The 18,494-nt window shown below is 43.3% G+C and overlaps 1 protein-coding gene across 2 annotated transcripts in view; it reads left to right on the top strand.

Moving 5' to 3' along the window:
• The window catches only part of sik2b (salt-inducible kinase 2b), a 52,605-nt gene extending 34,455 nt beyond the window's left edge, over positions 1-18,150 (top strand). The window contains exons 7-15 of one of the 2 annotated variants that reach the window (XM_084951970.1): positions 725-951; positions 3,930-4,082; positions 4,538-4,696; positions 6,777-7,008; positions 7,104-7,397; positions 9,794-9,951; positions 10,629-10,742; positions 10,923-11,011; positions 12,736-18,150. In XM_084951970.1, coding sequence (XP_084808096.1) covers positions 725-951; positions 3,930-4,082; positions 4,538-4,696; positions 6,777-7,008; positions 7,104-7,397; positions 9,794-9,951; positions 10,629-10,742; positions 10,923-11,011; positions 12,736-13,381 — 2,072 coding nt within the window. In that variant the 3' untranslated portion in view covers positions 13,382-18,150. Of the gene's footprint in view, positions 1-724; positions 952-3,929; positions 4,083-4,537; positions 4,697-6,776; positions 7,009-7,103; positions 7,398-9,793; positions 9,952-10,628; positions 10,743-10,919; positions 11,012-12,735 lie in introns of both variants that reach the window. The other variant, XM_084951969.1, reaches the window with a different exon arrangement.
• The last annotated feature ends 344 nt before the right edge of the window (positions 18,151-18,494 follow it).

Genomic DNA, 18,494 nt, shown 5'->3' with positions numbered 1-18,494 from the left:
AGGATATCTGCTGAAGGTGATGGACGGAGGAAAATGTTCCGAAAATTAAATTCTCTTTGAAAACTCGATTTTGGCATATTTGTATCTGAGATGTTTGTTTGCTAAAGTAAAAAGATAATATGACAACTACTCCTGAGAACGTGAAATACTTCAGTCGTCATGTTTTGATTTTTTTTTTTTTTTATATAAATGCTACAAAATAGGAGTGATTAATTTCAAAAATAATAATGACCAATTGCAGGGCTTATTTGATGAAAGCTTGCCTGTTTTGCTTTAAGATTACTGCAGTCAAGTAGATGTGTAACGTTGCTGTCTGGTAGGCAGGAATGCACTGCAGGCAGTAGGGGTGCAGTCAGGCCAAAGCAGCACAGCCAGGGGAGCTGTAATCCTGTTAAGAACCCAGCTGTGTCTGACGTCAAACTCATCTAGCCTCTAACTAGAGGTGAGGAGCTCTCATTAGGAGGGAAGGAAAGTAGAAAGGAGTGTAGTCACGCTGTTCAGATGTGACGGCAGGAGAACCTAAGAAAAGAACTTAGCAGACTTTAAGCTCTTAAAGTGTTATTTCTGCCCCACTTCATCTGGGCTACTTTGATAAGGGCATGAGGCTTTGAGGCTTTGCGTCATTATATTTACAAGAAGTACTTAGCATTAACCAAACATAAAGGAACATTTTCTGATCATAAAAAAAAAAATCCTGACTGATTGCTCTTCCCATCCCTCACAGACTGTGAGCACCTGATCCGCAGAATGTTGGTCCTGGACCCGTCAAAGCGTCTCTCTGTGGCCCAGATTAAGGAACACAAGTGGATGACTCTGGATGTTCCTATACAGAGGCCAGTACTGTACCAACAGCCTCTGTCCTCTGAGGGTTTGGCCGGTGTAGGAGAATACAGTGAACAGGTCCTTCGGTTGATGCACAGCCTTGGTATCGACCAGCACAAGACTATAGAGGTGAGAACAGAACAAGAAGGAAGTTGTTGTTTTTTTTCTTTAAGTTGAATTATAGTGTAAATGTGTGAGGTTTAAAGGTCATGTCTTTAGACTGTGGAGGAGGCGATAATAATGATAGTGGACAATAGATAAGCATAACTCTAACTTTGCAGGTAACAGATATATTTCACTGGGCTGCATGATAAAGCGGAGAGTTCAGCAGTAAACTACTTAAACTAATAAAAGTAGGGGGGAAAAGGGTTCCTCATTGTGATCCAAGGAAAGATTTAATAGTGGGTCCATAATTGGGTATTTTGGGTAGTTGCCTATCTCGACTAAATGGTATAATTTCATTGCGATCCTCTCTTCAACCCTTCTCTTGCTAACAAATTAAATTTATCAATTACTTCATTGGCGTAAAGAACATGCACACTTCTGAACTAATTTTCCACTATTCAGCAGTCACAGTACAGTTGTGTTAAGGCATTCACACACATTCATCATGGGCATAAATGCTAATGCTAATTTTGTGCTTTTAATCGTTTCTTTAAACTGTTCTTTTTTTTCCTTGATGGAATGATTGTACAGCATACATCTTAAATGACCTTAAAAACAAGAATTGAGAGCACAAGTTTGAATTTATTCTGGATTTTCTCTAATCCACCCACGGTCAAAATTATTTAGACTCAAATACACAAATACAGCACTAGTAATATGTGGTTAAATGTCCCTTAGCAACTTGCGACTGGACCAGAAGCTTTTGGTAGCCATCAACAAGCTTCTGGCTGGATATTTGACAAATCTTCTTGGCAGAATTAGTAGGGTTCAATTAATTGTTTATTTTCCTGGAACAGACCTGGCTTTAAAGCACAGTCTGCAAATTTTTAATAGAGTTGCGGTCGGGTCTTTGGGAAGTTCCATCCCAGATGATTAATCCATTCCAAAACCAGTTTTTAATGTGTACTGAAGAATTTGGAGGAAGTCCTTCTTCATTATTCCATCTACTTTGTGCAATGTATCAGTACCAATGGCTACAAAACAGCACCAGAGCATGATGCTACCACCACCTTGCTTAACGGTTAGTGCAGTGTTCTTAGGTTTGAAAGCCTCACCTTTACTCCTCAAAACATACCTCTTGTCGGTTTGGCCAGACAGCTCGAGCTTCGTCTCGTCTGACCATAAAACATTCCCCAGAAGGTATTTGGCTTGTCCATGGGGACAGCTGCAAATTTCAGTTGAAGATGTCAATTTTGTGGCACTTATTAATAAGAATACAATTTTATTTCTGAGATCATCATTGAGTTCTGTGGACTTTCCCATTGCTCAGAGTATTGGTCAGTACAATGAGTCGAATAAATCCATGTTATCACAAAGAGAAAATACCAGATGTAGTCGATTATGATCACTAACTAGAAGTTAATAGAGCTTGTAAAGTGATGATATTTTAGAAACTCAAAGCACTTAAAAAAACAAGAATTAGGTGCACAGGTTTGAATTTATTTAAGTCCTTAAAGATGTGTGCTGTACAATCATTCCATCCTGGAAAATAAACTATTTAAAGATATCATTAAAAAGCCCATGTAAATGTGTATGTAAACTTCTGGCCATGACTCTATGTAAATATTTTACAGCCCTGATTGAAAGAGATTCTTTTTACTCTCGAGGAATCAAGACCACTTTTTGAACTACTAAATCAAGTTGTGATTAAAGTGAAACTTATCTGAACTGCTGTATATAATGTATGCTGCCTTGTCAGCTTCCATATTCTCTGCATTGTATTTTTATCAACACTCCGCTCTACAGCTGCTGCAATAACCCAGTTTCATACAGGGATAATTAAAGAATTATCTCACCATATCTTAAGAGCTGTGTAGCCACATCAGACACCACCTCCATTGTCAAGTTTGCTGACGACACTGCTGTTGTGGGCCTGATCTCTGACAACATCGAGACGGCCTACCTGGAGGAGATTAGGAACCTGGAGACCTGGTGCCAGGAGAATAACCTCCTCCTAAACATCAGCAAGACTAAGGAGCTGATCGTGGACTTCACTACAAAGCATGCGAGGAATTACAAACCCCTCATCATCAGTGGCACGCCAGTGGAGAGAGTGGACAGTTTACGATACCTGGGTGTCCACATCACTCAGGACCTGTCATGGTCCTGCCACATCAACACCCTGGTTAAGAAAGCCCGTCAGCATCTCTTCTTCCTCAGAAGACTTAGAGACTTCCATCTGCCACTGAAGGTGCTCAAGAACTTCTACTCCTGCACCATCAAGAGCGTCCTGACGGCAAACATCTGCACCTGGTTTGGGAACAGCACCAAGCAGGACAGACGAGATCTGCAAAGAGTGGTGCGCTCAGCCGAACGCATCATTCAATCAGAGCTCCCTGACCTGCTGTCCATCTACACCAAGCGGTGCAAGTCCAAAGCTAGGAAGATTATGATGGACCTCTCCCATCCCAACAATGGACTGAACTCACTGTTGAGGTCTGGGAAGCGCTTCCGCTCCCTTAAGGCCAAAACAGAGAGAATGAGGAGGAGCTTCTTCCCCCAGGCTATTCGGGCCCTGAACCAGGTGTAGGACTGGACTCTCCCACACACGTCACTATAAGACTGGACTCTCACACACATCACATCACCACATGCACCACCACACATTTCCTATAATCCTATAATTCCTATAATTTATAATCTTTATAATCTTTATAATCTCTTCTGCTATTTGCACATTCTTTACTGTAAATTCCTAAGTTAATTTGTAAATTTTGTAGTGACCTGTAAATTGTAAATATTGTAAAACTTTTTTTCTGTCATTTAATGGTCGGGCATTGTACAGCTACAAGCATTTCACCCCCATGTCATACTGTGTATGGTTGTGTGTGTGTGTGACAAATAAAATTTGAATTTGAATTTGAATTTGAGCTGTCACAGTCAAGTCATCCTCATAACTTCCATCACAGACACTACCATTTATATTGTCTGTCATCCTCCAGTCTCTGCAGAACAAAAGCTACAACCACTTTGCTGCTATCTATTACCTGCTGGTGGAGCGGCTAAAGGCCCATCGCTGCAGCTTCCCTGTCGAACAGAGGCTCGACGCCCGCCAGCGACGACCCAGCACCATCGCCGAACAGACTGTCGTCAAGGTAACTTCAGGGCATTGAGGCGTTTCTGAATAATGCGTTTAGATTATTTTCCGCGCCTCCCGGATCAAAGCTCTGTTATTCACACCTGCACCCAGGAACAAACAAAAGGAAATACATGGCCCATCCATTTATTTGTCCGTGTCTTCGTGTGCTCTCTTGCGGTCTTTTCTACCCAGCCTTGATCTTAATGCCTTTCCCTTGGTTGCATTATTCATGTTTTTCTTTTCTCTGCCTACGGCCTCTTCTTACCAGCACTGTGCAGTTCCTCTCTCATTTCCATCACCATGTAGGACCTAGCTTTCCTTTCTGGTTGGCGTTGTAAAGGCAAAAATTTACAGCCCCTCGTATTTTGTCGCAGTTACATGTTTAAGAAGGATATTGTTATGAGCTGGTCTTAAATTAAGGGGTTTTGATGTAATTTCTAAGACTCATCTTTATTTTTTCCCTCTCCACAGTCGACCAGTGTTTCCGCCCAGGTGGGTTTGCTCCAGCAGGGCGGTCGTTTGTTGCGTTCTCCTGCTGTGCCTCAAGCATCCTCTGATGCTTTCGCCTTTCCCCAGACTGCATCTCCCCTGGAGCAGACTTTCATGGTGGAGGATGTCAACACACCCAAAGTACGTTCAACACTAGTAAAAACAAGTTCTTTGTAAATAGGGATGTATTTTTGTTTTGTTGTGCATCTCCTTGTTTGTTCACTGTCCTTGTTTTGCAGCTCGCTCACACGAGACAACTTAGTCGCTGAATTTGTAGTTATTACGGTCATTATCAGCTGCTGCAAGTATCATCCCAATAAGCTTGCCATGCTTTGATGAGCATGCCCGCTCGCTGTAAATCAGAAATGTCTCTCTACACCTCAGTGTGTGTCTGTGTGTGTGTGTGTGTGTGTGTGTGTACCAGACTCCTTTGAAGTTTTGAGCATCTGCAGCCTGGCAGTGTTAGGGCTAGGCGATTAAAAGACATTTTATTTTCAGTTACAATCCTGGCTTCCAATGACTTTGGGGAAAAAAAATAAATGCAGCACAATAATCATACAGGTATATTTCCCCCCCCCAGTCTTCTGGCTCATGTTATAAATCCAGATCATCCCTTTTTCTTTAAAGCAGTGTGCTTTGATCCCCTTCCTAAAAGGCCAGACTTACTCACAGTTTAGTTCAGCTCGAGTCAGCATGATGGAAAGAAAGCCTTCGGTCAACAAAGGTCTATCTGGAGGAAGTTTCCATACCTTTGGAAACGCTATGTTGCTCTCCGGTGACTTCGTGCAGGTCTCCCGAGACCTGCAATTCTCCCCGGGCCTCTTGTTACTCTTGTGAGAAGAGATTCGCAGTCAGAAATCCCCACCTGCCTGTGCCTTACCTTCACCACATCAACCCTGAGTTCTATACCACCTGCACCTTTTTTTACTAGATTTTTAATAAAATTTAAATGTAATGAAAAGTACAGCTTTCAGCATAATTTTTGAGTAATCATGTCAAATCGCTGTGATTTTAGTGTTAACCGCGGATAACACAGATTCCAATTTTTGCAATTAACGAGCTGCCAGAGTGCAGCTGACAATATCCTCTTATGTAAGTACTCAACCAGCACTCACATCAGACAGGACAGCTGCTTGTCCTGCAAGGCTCCTTGACAGAAATACACACACGCACACACAAACTGCTCTTCCTCTTTCTTTATTCATCGGAGCTAACCAACGGCACTTTCCTACATGCCTGTTGTTAGGAACACCCAGAGCCCCCACCTAACAACAGGTATCCAGGAAGAACAAATACAGATACATGCAGTATCGGTCAAAATTTCTTATCCATCCCACCTGCACGCCTGGCTCCAATAAAGAATGATTTGTGCGTGTGAGACAGTCTGTGGTAACAGAACAGGGCAGAGAGTCAGAGTGCGTGTTATCTGCGTGAATGGAGTGCAGTTATGTAAGCAGTCCTGTGATGATGATGTGACCTAATGCAGAACTGAGTGAACACACATGGACAGGAAGCTTCTGCACTGCTCCAGCGATCTCACCGCCCAGACTTCCTACCCATCCGCAGACAGCTCATCTCTTCTTTTTTAAGCTTCTGTCTTTCTTTATCCTTCTGTTTCTGGTTCACTCTTTTCTTTTCCTTTTAGCTTCATGTCTCTCCCCTCTTCATCGTAACCTCCACACACACGCACACACTTTTGCCTGTTTCTCAGTCTCGTTTTCCCCTCTTGTCCTCTGTGTGTGAGTGTGTCTGTTGAGCAACAGCATTCCTATCCCAGCACACTACAGAAAGCAGATGGAGAACTGGGCAAAGCTGCTCTTACTAGACCAACACCAGGCATTCCAGTTATTGCAGCAAATCATGCAGATGATCTATGAGTGTGATTTTATCCCTCTGTGTATGTGTGCGTGTGTCAGTTTCACTGAATCAAAGCTTGCTTCCTGGCACTGCATTCCTTACCCTCCACCTCTAGGCCAACACATACAGGCCTGTGTGCTGCAACAAACACACACTCCCATCATTGTGAGTGGAAGGAAAACAGTTTTCAGCACAGTGATCGGCTTTCTTATACCCAAGTTTTTATTGCAGCTGAAGGTTTTGTCATGTTTGTGTGTGTCTGTGAACCTTGTGCATATTTAAGAAGCGTGATTTTAACTGATAACTTCAGTTTTTGAGTGGTTTTAAGTCAATAATCCAGAATTTTCTCTCTTTTGCTATCTAGGTTAACGGCTGCCTGCTGGACCCCCTACCTCCCCCCACTGTCCTGCGCAAGTCCTCCACCTCATCGCCTAGCAACATGATGGAGACATCCATTGATGAGGGCATTGAAACAGAGGAGCCCGACACAGAGGATGATCCGCCTCACCTGCTCTCGGCCTATCAGACAGCTCGATTTGGCCAGCGGCGACACACCTTGTCTGAGGTCACCAACCAGCCAGGGCCTTCGAACCAGGGTATGATTGGCCTTTGGTAGCAGACACACAGTGTTCAGATGAAACAGTTTATCACGATCTCTGTAATGATGTGGAAAAAATATTTCGTCCCTCAGGTAAATTATTCACTTTAGGCCAAAATCCTTCCATGGGTAGCGTGGACTCGGACATTGGCTACGACATGGGCTCGATGCACAGCGATCTCGGTCTGCTGGAGGATCCTCCCTCTCTGAGTGAAGTCGTTCCGCCCAACAGCTCTCCCCCTGGTGTTACCCCTACGTCTTTCTTGAGTGCCAGGCCTGCCAACCCAGCTATGGCTGCACTGACTTCCCAGCATAGGGAGACCCACAACCGTTCCCCAATCAGCTTCAGGGAAGGGCGCCGTGCCTCCGACACCTCCCTCACCCAAGGTCAGAAGCAGTTGGATTTCTTTCTTTTTCTTTGTTTTTTTAAAACCATTATTTAGTGATCTGTATCCTTTGAGAAGCAGATTCTCTTTTAAACAGTCGTGAGCTAAAGTAGGCAGCCATAACTTTGACTTAACTTGCTTCATAAAAGATTAAATACAGTGTATATTCCTTGTTAAATCATGCACCCAAACTCAGGTCACCTGAGTATTTATGTAGCCAACCTACCTTAATATAAGGTTTTGCTGCACTTTGCACTTTTAACTGCAGCTTCGTGTGCAGCAGAAAAACAGTCCAGTGCCCCTTTAAGGTGGATTTGACTCCTTCTGCATATTCAGATCCAGTATGTGTTTAAGTGTTTGGCCCATGTTTCCTGATTTTTCCTGGTATACTACCAGAATGGAATAAAAATGAAGCAATCAACATCTGATATAAACGGAGACTGTGAGCTTTAATCCAAAGGTTTTATCAAAAATTTTCTGCTAACCTTTTAAGGAGTCAAAGCCATTTTTTACAACGTCATTCCATTTTCACAGGCTCTGTAGAAGCTGTGCAAACTAAGACAATTATACATATAAGGGTTATTTTTTCCTACTTGGACTCAAATATTAGGTCTGGAACATTACCAGCTGAGTTTCCTCCATGTGAAGCTTTGCCAGGTCTTTATTGCAGTTTCCTTCAATAGCTGCTTGTTGTTGTTTTTTTCCCTCACTTTCGTCCTCGGTAATTGAAGCAGCTCGGCTGGGTTGAGGTCAGGTGACTGACTCAGACATTTAACAACATCCCTTTTATTTATTTATTTTAGTTTTGCAGCGCTCTCCGATTGCTTTTGCAGTATTCTTTTGGTTTTTCATGTGTGCGATGAAACCCCTGCGGCGTTTGACTGAAACAAAGCAGACAATATAGCTCCTGTTAAACTGGTACTCTTGCATTCCCATGTTGCAAACACAGCCTCCACCATGTTTTACGGAAGCTGTTGTACGCATTGTAGATTTTATTGATTGACTGATTGCAGGACTGGGCAGGCTTGTTTAATGGTTTTCAAGAAAATCTGATCTAGTCTTTCTTTTTAGCGCCGCCAGTTGTTTCCATGTTGAGGTAAACCCTCTATTTACTTCTTGACTGTAGACTTGCCTAAAAGAATGTGCCAAATTGTTTGTTTGGCCACTCCTTAAGCATCTGCCATTTCTCTCAGAGGCCTGTTTGATTTTACAAAGCCCAGTGATGACGACCTCCTTTACTTGCTTTGGAATCCATTGGGAATACAACATTAAAAGCATATTCAGCAGCTCTGACCTGTTTGACTTCATAAGACCTCTGAAGGTTTTACTTTCACTTTACATAACTCTCATCTAGCCTGCTTTTCGACAGGTGCCACAGTCATGAGATTCTCTGTTGTATCTGATTGGTATATACTGCTTTAAGATAAAAGTGCTTCACTATCTCCCCTCCCCCCCCCCCCCCCCCTTCACACACACTCCCCCCTCCCCTCCCCCCAATCTCTCTGATGACTACAATGGTGATGATTCACCTTATGAATCAGAGACAGATATTTGAAGGTTTCAGCCCACATATCCCTTCCCTCCCTCCCCTCCCATCCTCAGTCATTTTCTCTCTCTTTCTCCCTCTTCACATACTCGTTCCCTGGCTTGCTTTTCTTTCTCTATTCAAAGTTTCAGTCTGCGGCAGGCAGGATTTGTTTCCCCTTCACATCAAAGAGAAGCCAAAATATAAGAGAGAATGTTAAACAACTATCTACCTCTCAGTTTCTCGCCCCGCCTCCTCCACCCTTGCTGCTACTTTATTCTGTGCCTGCTGGTTATAAATCACCTGCACTTTAGCCCAGTAGAATCTATAATTACATTTCAGAAATGTGTGTTTCTTCCCTGGCTCCACGGTGACAGTCTGTACCGCGCGCTCCCACTTGGTTGTGTCAGTTATTTATTTATTTTTCGTAATCCTCTTTGGAGAGTGTTGATGTGGTGGATTCTTTTGCGTCAGACTGCTGACTCTGGTTTTAAATAACTCCCACCATCACAGTGAGTCAGGTCCTATCGTTCGCAGCCACAGCTCGTCACCACTGGATGGGTCTTATCTGAGCTACTTGCCGTTGCGCACACACAAGCGCTCACACGGAGATGCTGTCATATATGTGCATATACAAACGCACAGGAGCCGCAGCTTGTGACGTGCATGCAAGCACAATGTTCGTAAGGGCTATGAAAAGCACTAACCAGTCAACCAGCTTGCTTGCGTCAGTGACTGCTAAGCCTGGCTCTGAGAAAGGCTAGAAACTTTGACTTCCTGTTGTGGAAATAAAAAAAAAAAGAGTGATTCTATTGATCAGGTGCACAAATCAATGCTGACTCTGTTTTGTGGGGATTCGTCTGTGCTCTCAGGTCTAGTCGCATTTCGGCAGCACCTTCAGAACTTGGCGAGGACCAAAGGCATCCTGGAGCTGAACAAAGTCCAGCTGCTGGTGGAGCAGATGGGCTCTGGGGAGGGGGTCACCATGGACCCCTTGGGACCACAGCACCACTTGCACAACCTCCTCGAGGTCAGTCCTGCTGCATAATCACGCACAAACACACACACAGTTCCTTCTCTTTCAAAACCTGTTGTCACATTCAGCCTCATCTACTGTCCTGACCCCATGTCACCAAAAAAAAAACAAAAACAACAAAAAAAAAACGCACCCAGGCTGTTGTGTAACCCCAGGAGAGGCAGCCAACTGTGGCTTGTTTACTGTCTCCTGTCCCCCTGGGGCCTGGAGCCTGGAGCCTTGGCTAAAAAGAATACAGCCATTGTTGCAGTCGGCCAGACGTACCCATAGTAGTGGCTGGAACTGCATTGACACAAAAAGACAGGCACACATTGATACTAAATCATACAAGCACAGTGTAATAATGCAAGGGGAGAAAAAGCAAGAAAAATTAGTCGTACTGGCCGACAAGATCTAGTAGTTTTCCTTTTGTCCACCTCTCATAATGCAATGAAGCAGCTCTTTGTTGGTTATGATGCTCAGGCCCCATCATCCTTTTAATTTGCTTTCATTTCATTTACCTAATGTGTAATCCCAATGGTGCATGCCATTTAGAGCAAGGCATCTGGCTGATCAGTCACCACACAGGCATTTGGGCAGGAGACAGCAAAGATAATTCACTTAAAGCTTTATTAACCGGCAGCAGAGGGGATCTGGGCCCTTGTCCTAATGCTTCATATTTTTGATTGAAGGGTGAAGCATGCAAGCAGCAGGAAGGCCTAGCGTTATACCAAGGTGGGCCGCAGCCGCCTCTGCTGTCCCGCAGACAGAGTTTGGAGACACATTACCTCACACACAGACTACAGGTACAGTCTCCTACCACCTACTCTCATTATGCCTGTATTTATACCTGATACAGACGTTTCTTATCGAGCCAAATGACTGTTTTGCGTAACGTTCAGTGATATCATTTGTAAAGTTAAGATCGTTACCAAGGTATTATCTCAAACCCAATCATCAGTCCAAATCTCTCTTGTACCCAGAAGGCCAACGTCTTGGCCAACAGTCCTGCTAGCTGCCAGGTTTTCTGTAAGGAGACTCCTCGAAGTTTAGAGCAACAGCTGCAGGAACACAGGTAAATGGCACTGGAAAATGTTTTTCACTGTATGAAATATTATCAGGGATTTTCTTTATTGCTGTTGTGTTAGCGTAGCTGTGGTGGTCTTTCCCTGTTGAGATTTGAAGCAAAAATAATTTTCAATCTAAATTTTTAAACTTCTTTTGTTTTAAAAACAAGGAATCCAGGAATATAGCTTTTTTTTGTTGGTTTTCCTGGACTTTTTCTGTAGTTGGATAAGGCGGGCTGCACTGTTAGTAAGAAAAGTAGGACTTGTCATACCTTTAAGTAGACAATTTCTACTGCCACACTGATCTCATCCATGCTTCCAACCATTTTTTCTTTTGCTATTTTTCATGTATCCGGCTATATAGAGACACGGTGTCTTCTGTGCGCCATCTACTAAGCTCAGATTGCTTGATTGGTTATTCAACTGTCACCAAATACAGCCGATCATTTTGATTTGATTAACAAATCGTGACGCATGAGCAATAATGATTAGATGTTTAACTTGAGATGTTTTATCATTTCATAACAACATATTGGCTCATTCTTAATTTGATGGTTGCAACATTGGTGATATGAGGAAACAAAAGGCTGGAAAAGTATAATAGTGCTTTAAAAAACACCTTGAGGAGCATTTTGCAACAATTTCAGCTAAATGTCAGCAGGTCAGTCACATGATTGGGCATAAAAAGAACATTTTAGATAGGTTGAGTAAAGATCAGCATCTAAAACAGCATCTAAAAATTGTGGAACAATTTCAGAATAATGTTTCTCGGTGTAGAAATTTGGAAACTTCATATATCATCATAGAGTACATATTGTCTTCAAAAGACGCACAGAGATCTGGAAAAATCTGTGCGCAAGAGATGAGGTTTGGGCCCCAGATGATGGCACTGCATTAAAAACAGGCCTGATTCTGTCATGAAAATCACTGCATAGGCTCACAATGATTTCCAGAAACCATTGTCCATGAGCACAGTTCACCATGCAATCCTCAAATGCATCATACAAAGACGAAGCAATATGTGAGAGTTTTATTAGCGTTGCATCTCTGATAGTATGCATCAGTTCCTCTGGAATGATCAGCTTGCACATCTGGAAAGACATCGTCAGTGCTGAAGGTATATCCAGGCAACATGTGGCTTCAGTGTTTCAGCCAGATGATGCTAAACTACATTCTGCATCTATTACAACAGCGTCACTTCATAGCAGATTGTCCGGGTGCTGCCTGCAGTCAAGACCTTTCATTGGTTAAAAACCTTTGACACATCAGGAAACAATAAATACAACAAAGTAGACCGAGGACTGTTGAGCAGCTAAAATCCTGTGTCAATCAAGAACAGGACAACATTCCTGCCCCAAACGTCCAGCAGCTGTGTTCCTCAGTTCCCAGATGTTTGCTGACTGTTGCGGAAAGAAGAGTAGATGCTACACAGTGGTAAACATGGCCCTGTCCCAGCTTTGAGACATGTTTCTGCCATCAAATTCAAAATGAACTAATATTTTTCTCTTAAAGTGGTACATTTGATGTGTTTTCTATGATCTGCTGTGAATGAAATATGGGTTTATGAGATCTGGAAATCACTGCATTCTGTTTTTTAGATTCTACCCAGTGCACCATCATTTTTTGGGGAATTGGGGTTTTATATTTTGTGCTCTGGAAAATTTTTGTTTCAACTTGTCTTGATTCAAAGTGTTATCTTGCTTGAAGTGAGTTACACCTGTTCTCCCGGCAGACTGCATCAGAAGAGGATGTACCTGCAGCAGCAATCACAGGGCATGGGGCTGCAGACCTACTTCAACCAGATGCAGATTGATGAAGGATCCTACCCAACAGGCAGCACTCCGCTGGACCCAGCGGCATCCCAAAGTTCCCCTCAGGGCTCCCCCATGTCAGCCACCCACCAGCCTCAGGCCCAGCAGCAGGGCAGCCCTCAGGCCTCACCTCCATTCAGCCACGCTCATAACCTAAGCCCTGTGATGGAACCAGGCGAGGCCCTGGGTTACGATGCCTACATGACCCATCACCACTACACCCAACATCTGCCTCCAGGATCTCACCTCCACCACCAGTTCCACCACCCTCAGCCTCATGAAGCTGCTGCCAGCAGCCTGGGCTTCAGCTACCCTGGAAGCTGCGAGCAGCAGGTCCTGGGGCCCTCCACTGAGGCTCTTCTGCGAGAGCAGTACGAGTTCTCACTGGATCCCGCCTGCCTGCCCCCACCTGCTGGAGGAGAGGTTAATACCGGAGCTATGGGTGGGGTTTTGGCTGCTTCTGGGCAGTCTGACGGCTTGGGCTTGCCTGAGCTGCAGGGCTCCCTCTTGGACAGTGAGATGATGGAAACTGTGGACTCGCAGCATGGCTTCGTACTGGTCAACTAAAGCCAGCTGAGGGGCTTTATAGAAAGCAGTATTAAGAAATGAGAATCCACACAGCATTGAGAGCAGAGAGAATGGAGATGTAAGTGGAGGCCATAAGCGTAGCAACAGGGGAAGGAAGTGTTAATTTTTGTGCAACTAATACAAACTTCATTTCTTAGTTGTGACGAACCTCGACCTTTCTACCAGAATCCTCCCTTAACCTACCTCCCTTTCTCCCTCGTCTCCTCTGTTCTCGTTCTCATCAGCCCTGTGAGGCAGGAAGAGGCCCGGTATGTGGCACAGCGGGAGTTTCACCGTACTGACTCGGCGAGGCTGCTGTTGTCACGTACGTTGTGTGAGGACTGCGCCGTGCAGCCCAAGGGGGGGGGTTGGGATGCCGCACATCCCGGAGGCCGATGGAGCGCAGCGAGTCAACTATGGTTTGGAAGCGAACTCATTTAAGACCCGACTGCGTGGCAACCAAAAGCACAATGGCTGGCAGTGCTTTTTGTATTTAAAATAGGACACCATCAACAACAATAGACTGGTTCTCAAAACACTTTGACTTTTTTTTTTTCTCCTTCTAAGAAAAAAAATATTGTAAAAAAAAAAAAAAAGAAAAGAGAAATTGGCCCTCATTTATCACGGTACCATGAAGATGCCCACAGTGTTTTTGGCTTTTTTGCAGTTATAGAAGTTATTTAAACACTAATGTACAAAGCCCAACATGGCTCTCATGCATAGGCTCCAACACTATCATTATACATTAAACCTCTCAGTACCTAAACCGTACCCTAAACCTGCTACATTTTTGCTTTTAACCATGTCTCCAAGCTATTACGTGGGTTGACTAATGAGAATATTAATGTAAGCTATGTGTGATATGCATTTTTTTTTTTTTTTTTTTAGCTCATTGTAACTACTGATCCTGATTTTCTCACACTACTGAACTGCTTTTTCATCGTTCAATCCAGCTGCACACAGCTGCCAGCTCCAGCTGTTATTGTACTGGCGGAGATGACCATCAGTTTTTGCGACGAAATGGCTACACCTTTGTTTAACAGTTGAATTGTGGGTCATGCGTGTGCCTGATAAATGAGGGCTGACGTAATTAAAACGTTAGGATCAGGAAGCTGCGATGTGAAACAGTCGATATTACTCTGTCTTGTTTTTTGTTTTTGTGGCAATACTGAAGCAATATTAATCCTTAATATGGAGGGGGATTTGTGAATGAAAATAGCCTCACCAGTACAGCCAGCTGTGATTGGTTGCGGGGCCCTCCGTGTCGTCAGGAGTGACATCACTTGAGCCGATGATGTAACCAGGAGATAATCTCTCGCTTACTTTCCACAGAAGTGCAGGGACGAACTCAGAAACAGCTGTTTGGATGGTACTGTGCAAAAGTTTTAGGCTTTAAATCGGGTTTGAGCGCCCTCGACCTTTAAAACAGAACTGATTCTCTTTGGTACACTCGCACGCAACCTTCCCAGGTACTTGGCAGGTAGGTTGTTGCGAGCATCTTGGAGAACGCGATGACTTTATGTCACACTGATTCAGCGATGGAGATCAGGGCCGCCCTGCTGGCAAAGAAACGAAACAATTGAATTGAAAGTTCCTGAAACCTTTTGCACAGTACTCGGTGTAAATGTGTGCACAATCCAGAATTCATAATTTTCACAGCATTTGTTATCATTGCTGAACTAGACAAACACTGTATTGACTGCTTTATTCAGAATAACACAGTGCAGTAGTAGCTTTTAGATTAATTCTGGTTTACATCCTCAATGCTCCAGTCATGCCGCTGTTGTTTTTAATCATGGATGATGTTTATAACAATGAAACGACCCCTGAAAGAGCCCCCTGCATTAGATTTTATTAAAGAATGTGTTCTCTCTTACGCTAAGGCTTCTGTTAGCAGAACATCAGTCAGCACACACTGGATCTTGACTGTTGGCTCACCACCACTCTGACTGACAGCAAGCCAGCAACAAGAATGAGAGATTATATATTTGTTTTGTTTTGTTTTTAATTTCTTCACAGCACTCGGACTGTGTTCAATCTACTTGAAAAACACAGACGCATCTTCTCTGACAGATGATTATGATGATTTTTTTGAAAAATGATCACAATAATAGAGAATAGGACTGACCATCTGCTACACTGTCACCTTCAGTGGTCATATGAGTTAGCCTTTAGAAGTGTTTGTAGACGAGGCAGTCCCCCTCGCGTTGTGGACGGCATTGACCCAGAGTGAAGAAGGTGGTTTGACAGTTAACAGTTTTCAGTGAAGGGAAAATAATGTGGACCAACTGGGGCTGCAGTGTTGGTTAAGACTGTAAGGAAAATCCATCCTAAAATGCTTTAACACTGTTCCACAGCAGATCATCTGTAATTAATTAACCAATTAAACAATCTGCTGATTATTTCATTGGCCATCTAGTTGTTTGGTTTTTTGAGTGGCAGTGGAAAAAATGCTCATCTTGCTTTAAGTATCACGACCCAGCTCATTGATATTTCTCATCAACTGTCCAAAACTCAAATATTATTGAGGTTTTACCAGATACTGACATTAACCTGTCACTGTGACAATCGTGGTCCAGTGACTAGGCCGTCATTCACTCAGGTTTTGAGACGTTTCAGTTAGTCAGTGAGCGTTACTAAGGAAAAATGCGCATGCCCTGACCAAAGCTTTGCGATTGTTTTGCCTGCTAGCAGGTTACCACGGTCGCCTGTAGTTTGCATGGTACATGGCAAATTGTCCACAGATGCTCGCCAGCTGCAGGTGCGATGCAGACCAGAAAAGGAGACAGTTGAAACACGATGTCTTTCACTTTGAAGGCAAAATATTCCCCATTTCTTGTTTGCATCTTACATCTTCCCGCTTAAGTAGGTAGGCATCAGAGACCGCTGCAGTCTGCTAGCAACAAAACCAACCATGAGGACGTTTTTAATGCAGTTGACTTGATTGATCTAATGCAGTGAATACACTCACGCCCCCCACGCAACCTGTGGTCATAGAACATTTAACATGACAGGCAGCGTTCAAGTAATGAGGGTGACAAACCTCATTTCTTTAACTCACTCTCTGGTTCTTGCAGTAGAATTGTGGTGTATCGTTAAAGAAAAGAGAGCACCACTAATGTGGACAAGCCTCAGTCCCTCCCACATTTTGTTTTAGCCAGTAGAAGCTCCGAAAGACTCTGACACAACACATCTGTCATGAAGTCACCTCTCTCAGGTTGCAATGACCTGTTCTTGCTGCTAGGTAGCTTGGCTTATTAGCCTGTGAGGAGAAATGAGTCACCCAACATCATCCAGCGAACCCAAGATCAGACTGGATTAAAATGGTGTTGGCGTCCTTGGCCACAAAATTTTGAGAACCCTTTACTTGAATGATGCCACCTCTATAGCAAACACTGTAGTCGAGTTCTGACGTCAGTCCCTCAGGATTTAAGAGAGAGAGAGCTTAGTAAGTCACCATTTTCCACATTTAACAGTCAAATGAGCAAAGATATCACCTTCAGAAACAATGGCCTCAATAGACCAGAGTGCACGGAAGCTAGAAGACCTGTTGCAAAACAAGTCTTGTGGTTGCATTAACAGTCCCACCCTTGACTTTACAAAACTAGTCCGTGAGCTGGATGTGTTTATGGTGTTATCTGCCCACATTTTATTGACGCAAATAAGCTCACACCCAGTTTGTGGGTCATGCTGAAATTGTCCTTTAGAAAGAATGAAGTCCGCTGAAGTGTGTGAGCTTTGTTTACAATGAAATAATTACTCTGAGGTTTGAAGAGCATTAGATTGTTAATAATGGTGGTGCAAGAGCATTAAAGGGTGGATTTCTCCTTGAAGTGAATATTGCGATAATTGGTTTTCATTTTGTCAACGGCTACAGGATGATCTGTGGAAGTTTTAAATACTGGAGCACTTTGACAGCAAAGGGGAAGAAGAGATGTAGCGAGAGAGGAGGAGGAGGTGGGAAGGGTTCATTTTTGCTCTGCTTGTTTTTTCCCCAGCAGATTAAAAACGAACCGCAGATCTGTAAGGAGACACCTTTTTCTCCGCTCTCTTCCCCAACAATAATGGAAACAAAATGACAACGGGAAAAAAAAAGGCTTTCAAAAAAAGACCTGATGTAGTAACACTTTCTTCAAATGTTGTTTTTAATTCAAGAAAAAGCAACACGTTTGAGTTTATTATGACGTGTTCTGTGTACAGATTAGGGGTGTAATGAATCGTCGGCGCGCGCTCAGTTTGCACCGGATTTTGTGTTAAAAGTGAATAGTGTTCAGTGTGCCTTTTACTTTTTCGTATTTTCAGTCTAAATTGATTTTGAAATAGCACCAATACTTCCTGTCGGACCCTTTTTTTTGTTGTTTATTTTACGATGATTATTTCTTTCTCTTCTGTATTATTTTCTTCTTCTTTTTTCTGAAAGTAAGTAGAGCCAGGTTTTACAAAGGTACAAAACCAAAGTCGCTCAGAAGTTTCCCTGTACGACCCACCGTGTGGAGTTTTGGAGCTTCTTTGTCAGCTTCTCTACCTTGCTTTTTTTTTTTTCTTATTGGTCAATCATTGTATGCCATTTAAAAGTATTATAGCAATATTTCTCTAGTGGAAGACTACAGTCATGAAGATTCTAGTTGATGTGTTTCCAAGTATAATTTCACCTCCTGCTGACAACAAAAAATCTATCAATAGAAATCCAGTTTTATATTTACCTTCATTGATGTTGACCACACATAAGCTAACTTGCTGTTGAGATTAAAAAGGTTTATTGAACAGAAGAGTCTTGTGTTTGTGTGTGAGTGTCTCTTTGCAACAACGCCGTTCATCCTGGTAGTTGGAGAGTTTTCTCCACTTAGTCCAGTTGTCCTATAACTTCACACTGCAGCCGACTGATAGTGCCCCACAGTGGCGCGGCGGAGGCGTGGGTTAATGAATCACGCTCAGCGCTCTGTATAAGCAGTTGAGTCATACCTGAACCTGAAACCGCTTCAACCAGAGCTAATCTCAATGTGGACAATTTAGCAGAAGCCACAAAACCGGTTCAGGTGCAGCATTAAAGTTTATATTCTCCAGTTTGAGACTTGCCAAGTAAAACTTTCTTGATACCAGTGAACACTTTCAT

The sequence above is a fragment of the Perissodus microlepis genome, chromosome 14, assembly GCF_051167445.1.
Source record: "Perissodus microlepis isolate ML-2025 ecotype Zambia chromosome 14, ASM5116744v1, whole genome shotgun sequence".
In the NCBI taxonomy this organism is placed as follows: Eukaryota; Metazoa; Chordata; class Actinopteri; order Cichliformes; family Cichlidae; genus Perissodus; species Perissodus microlepis.
Note: the sequence above shows the minus strand (reverse complement) of the source record. Positions and strands in the feature narration are given on the sequence as shown.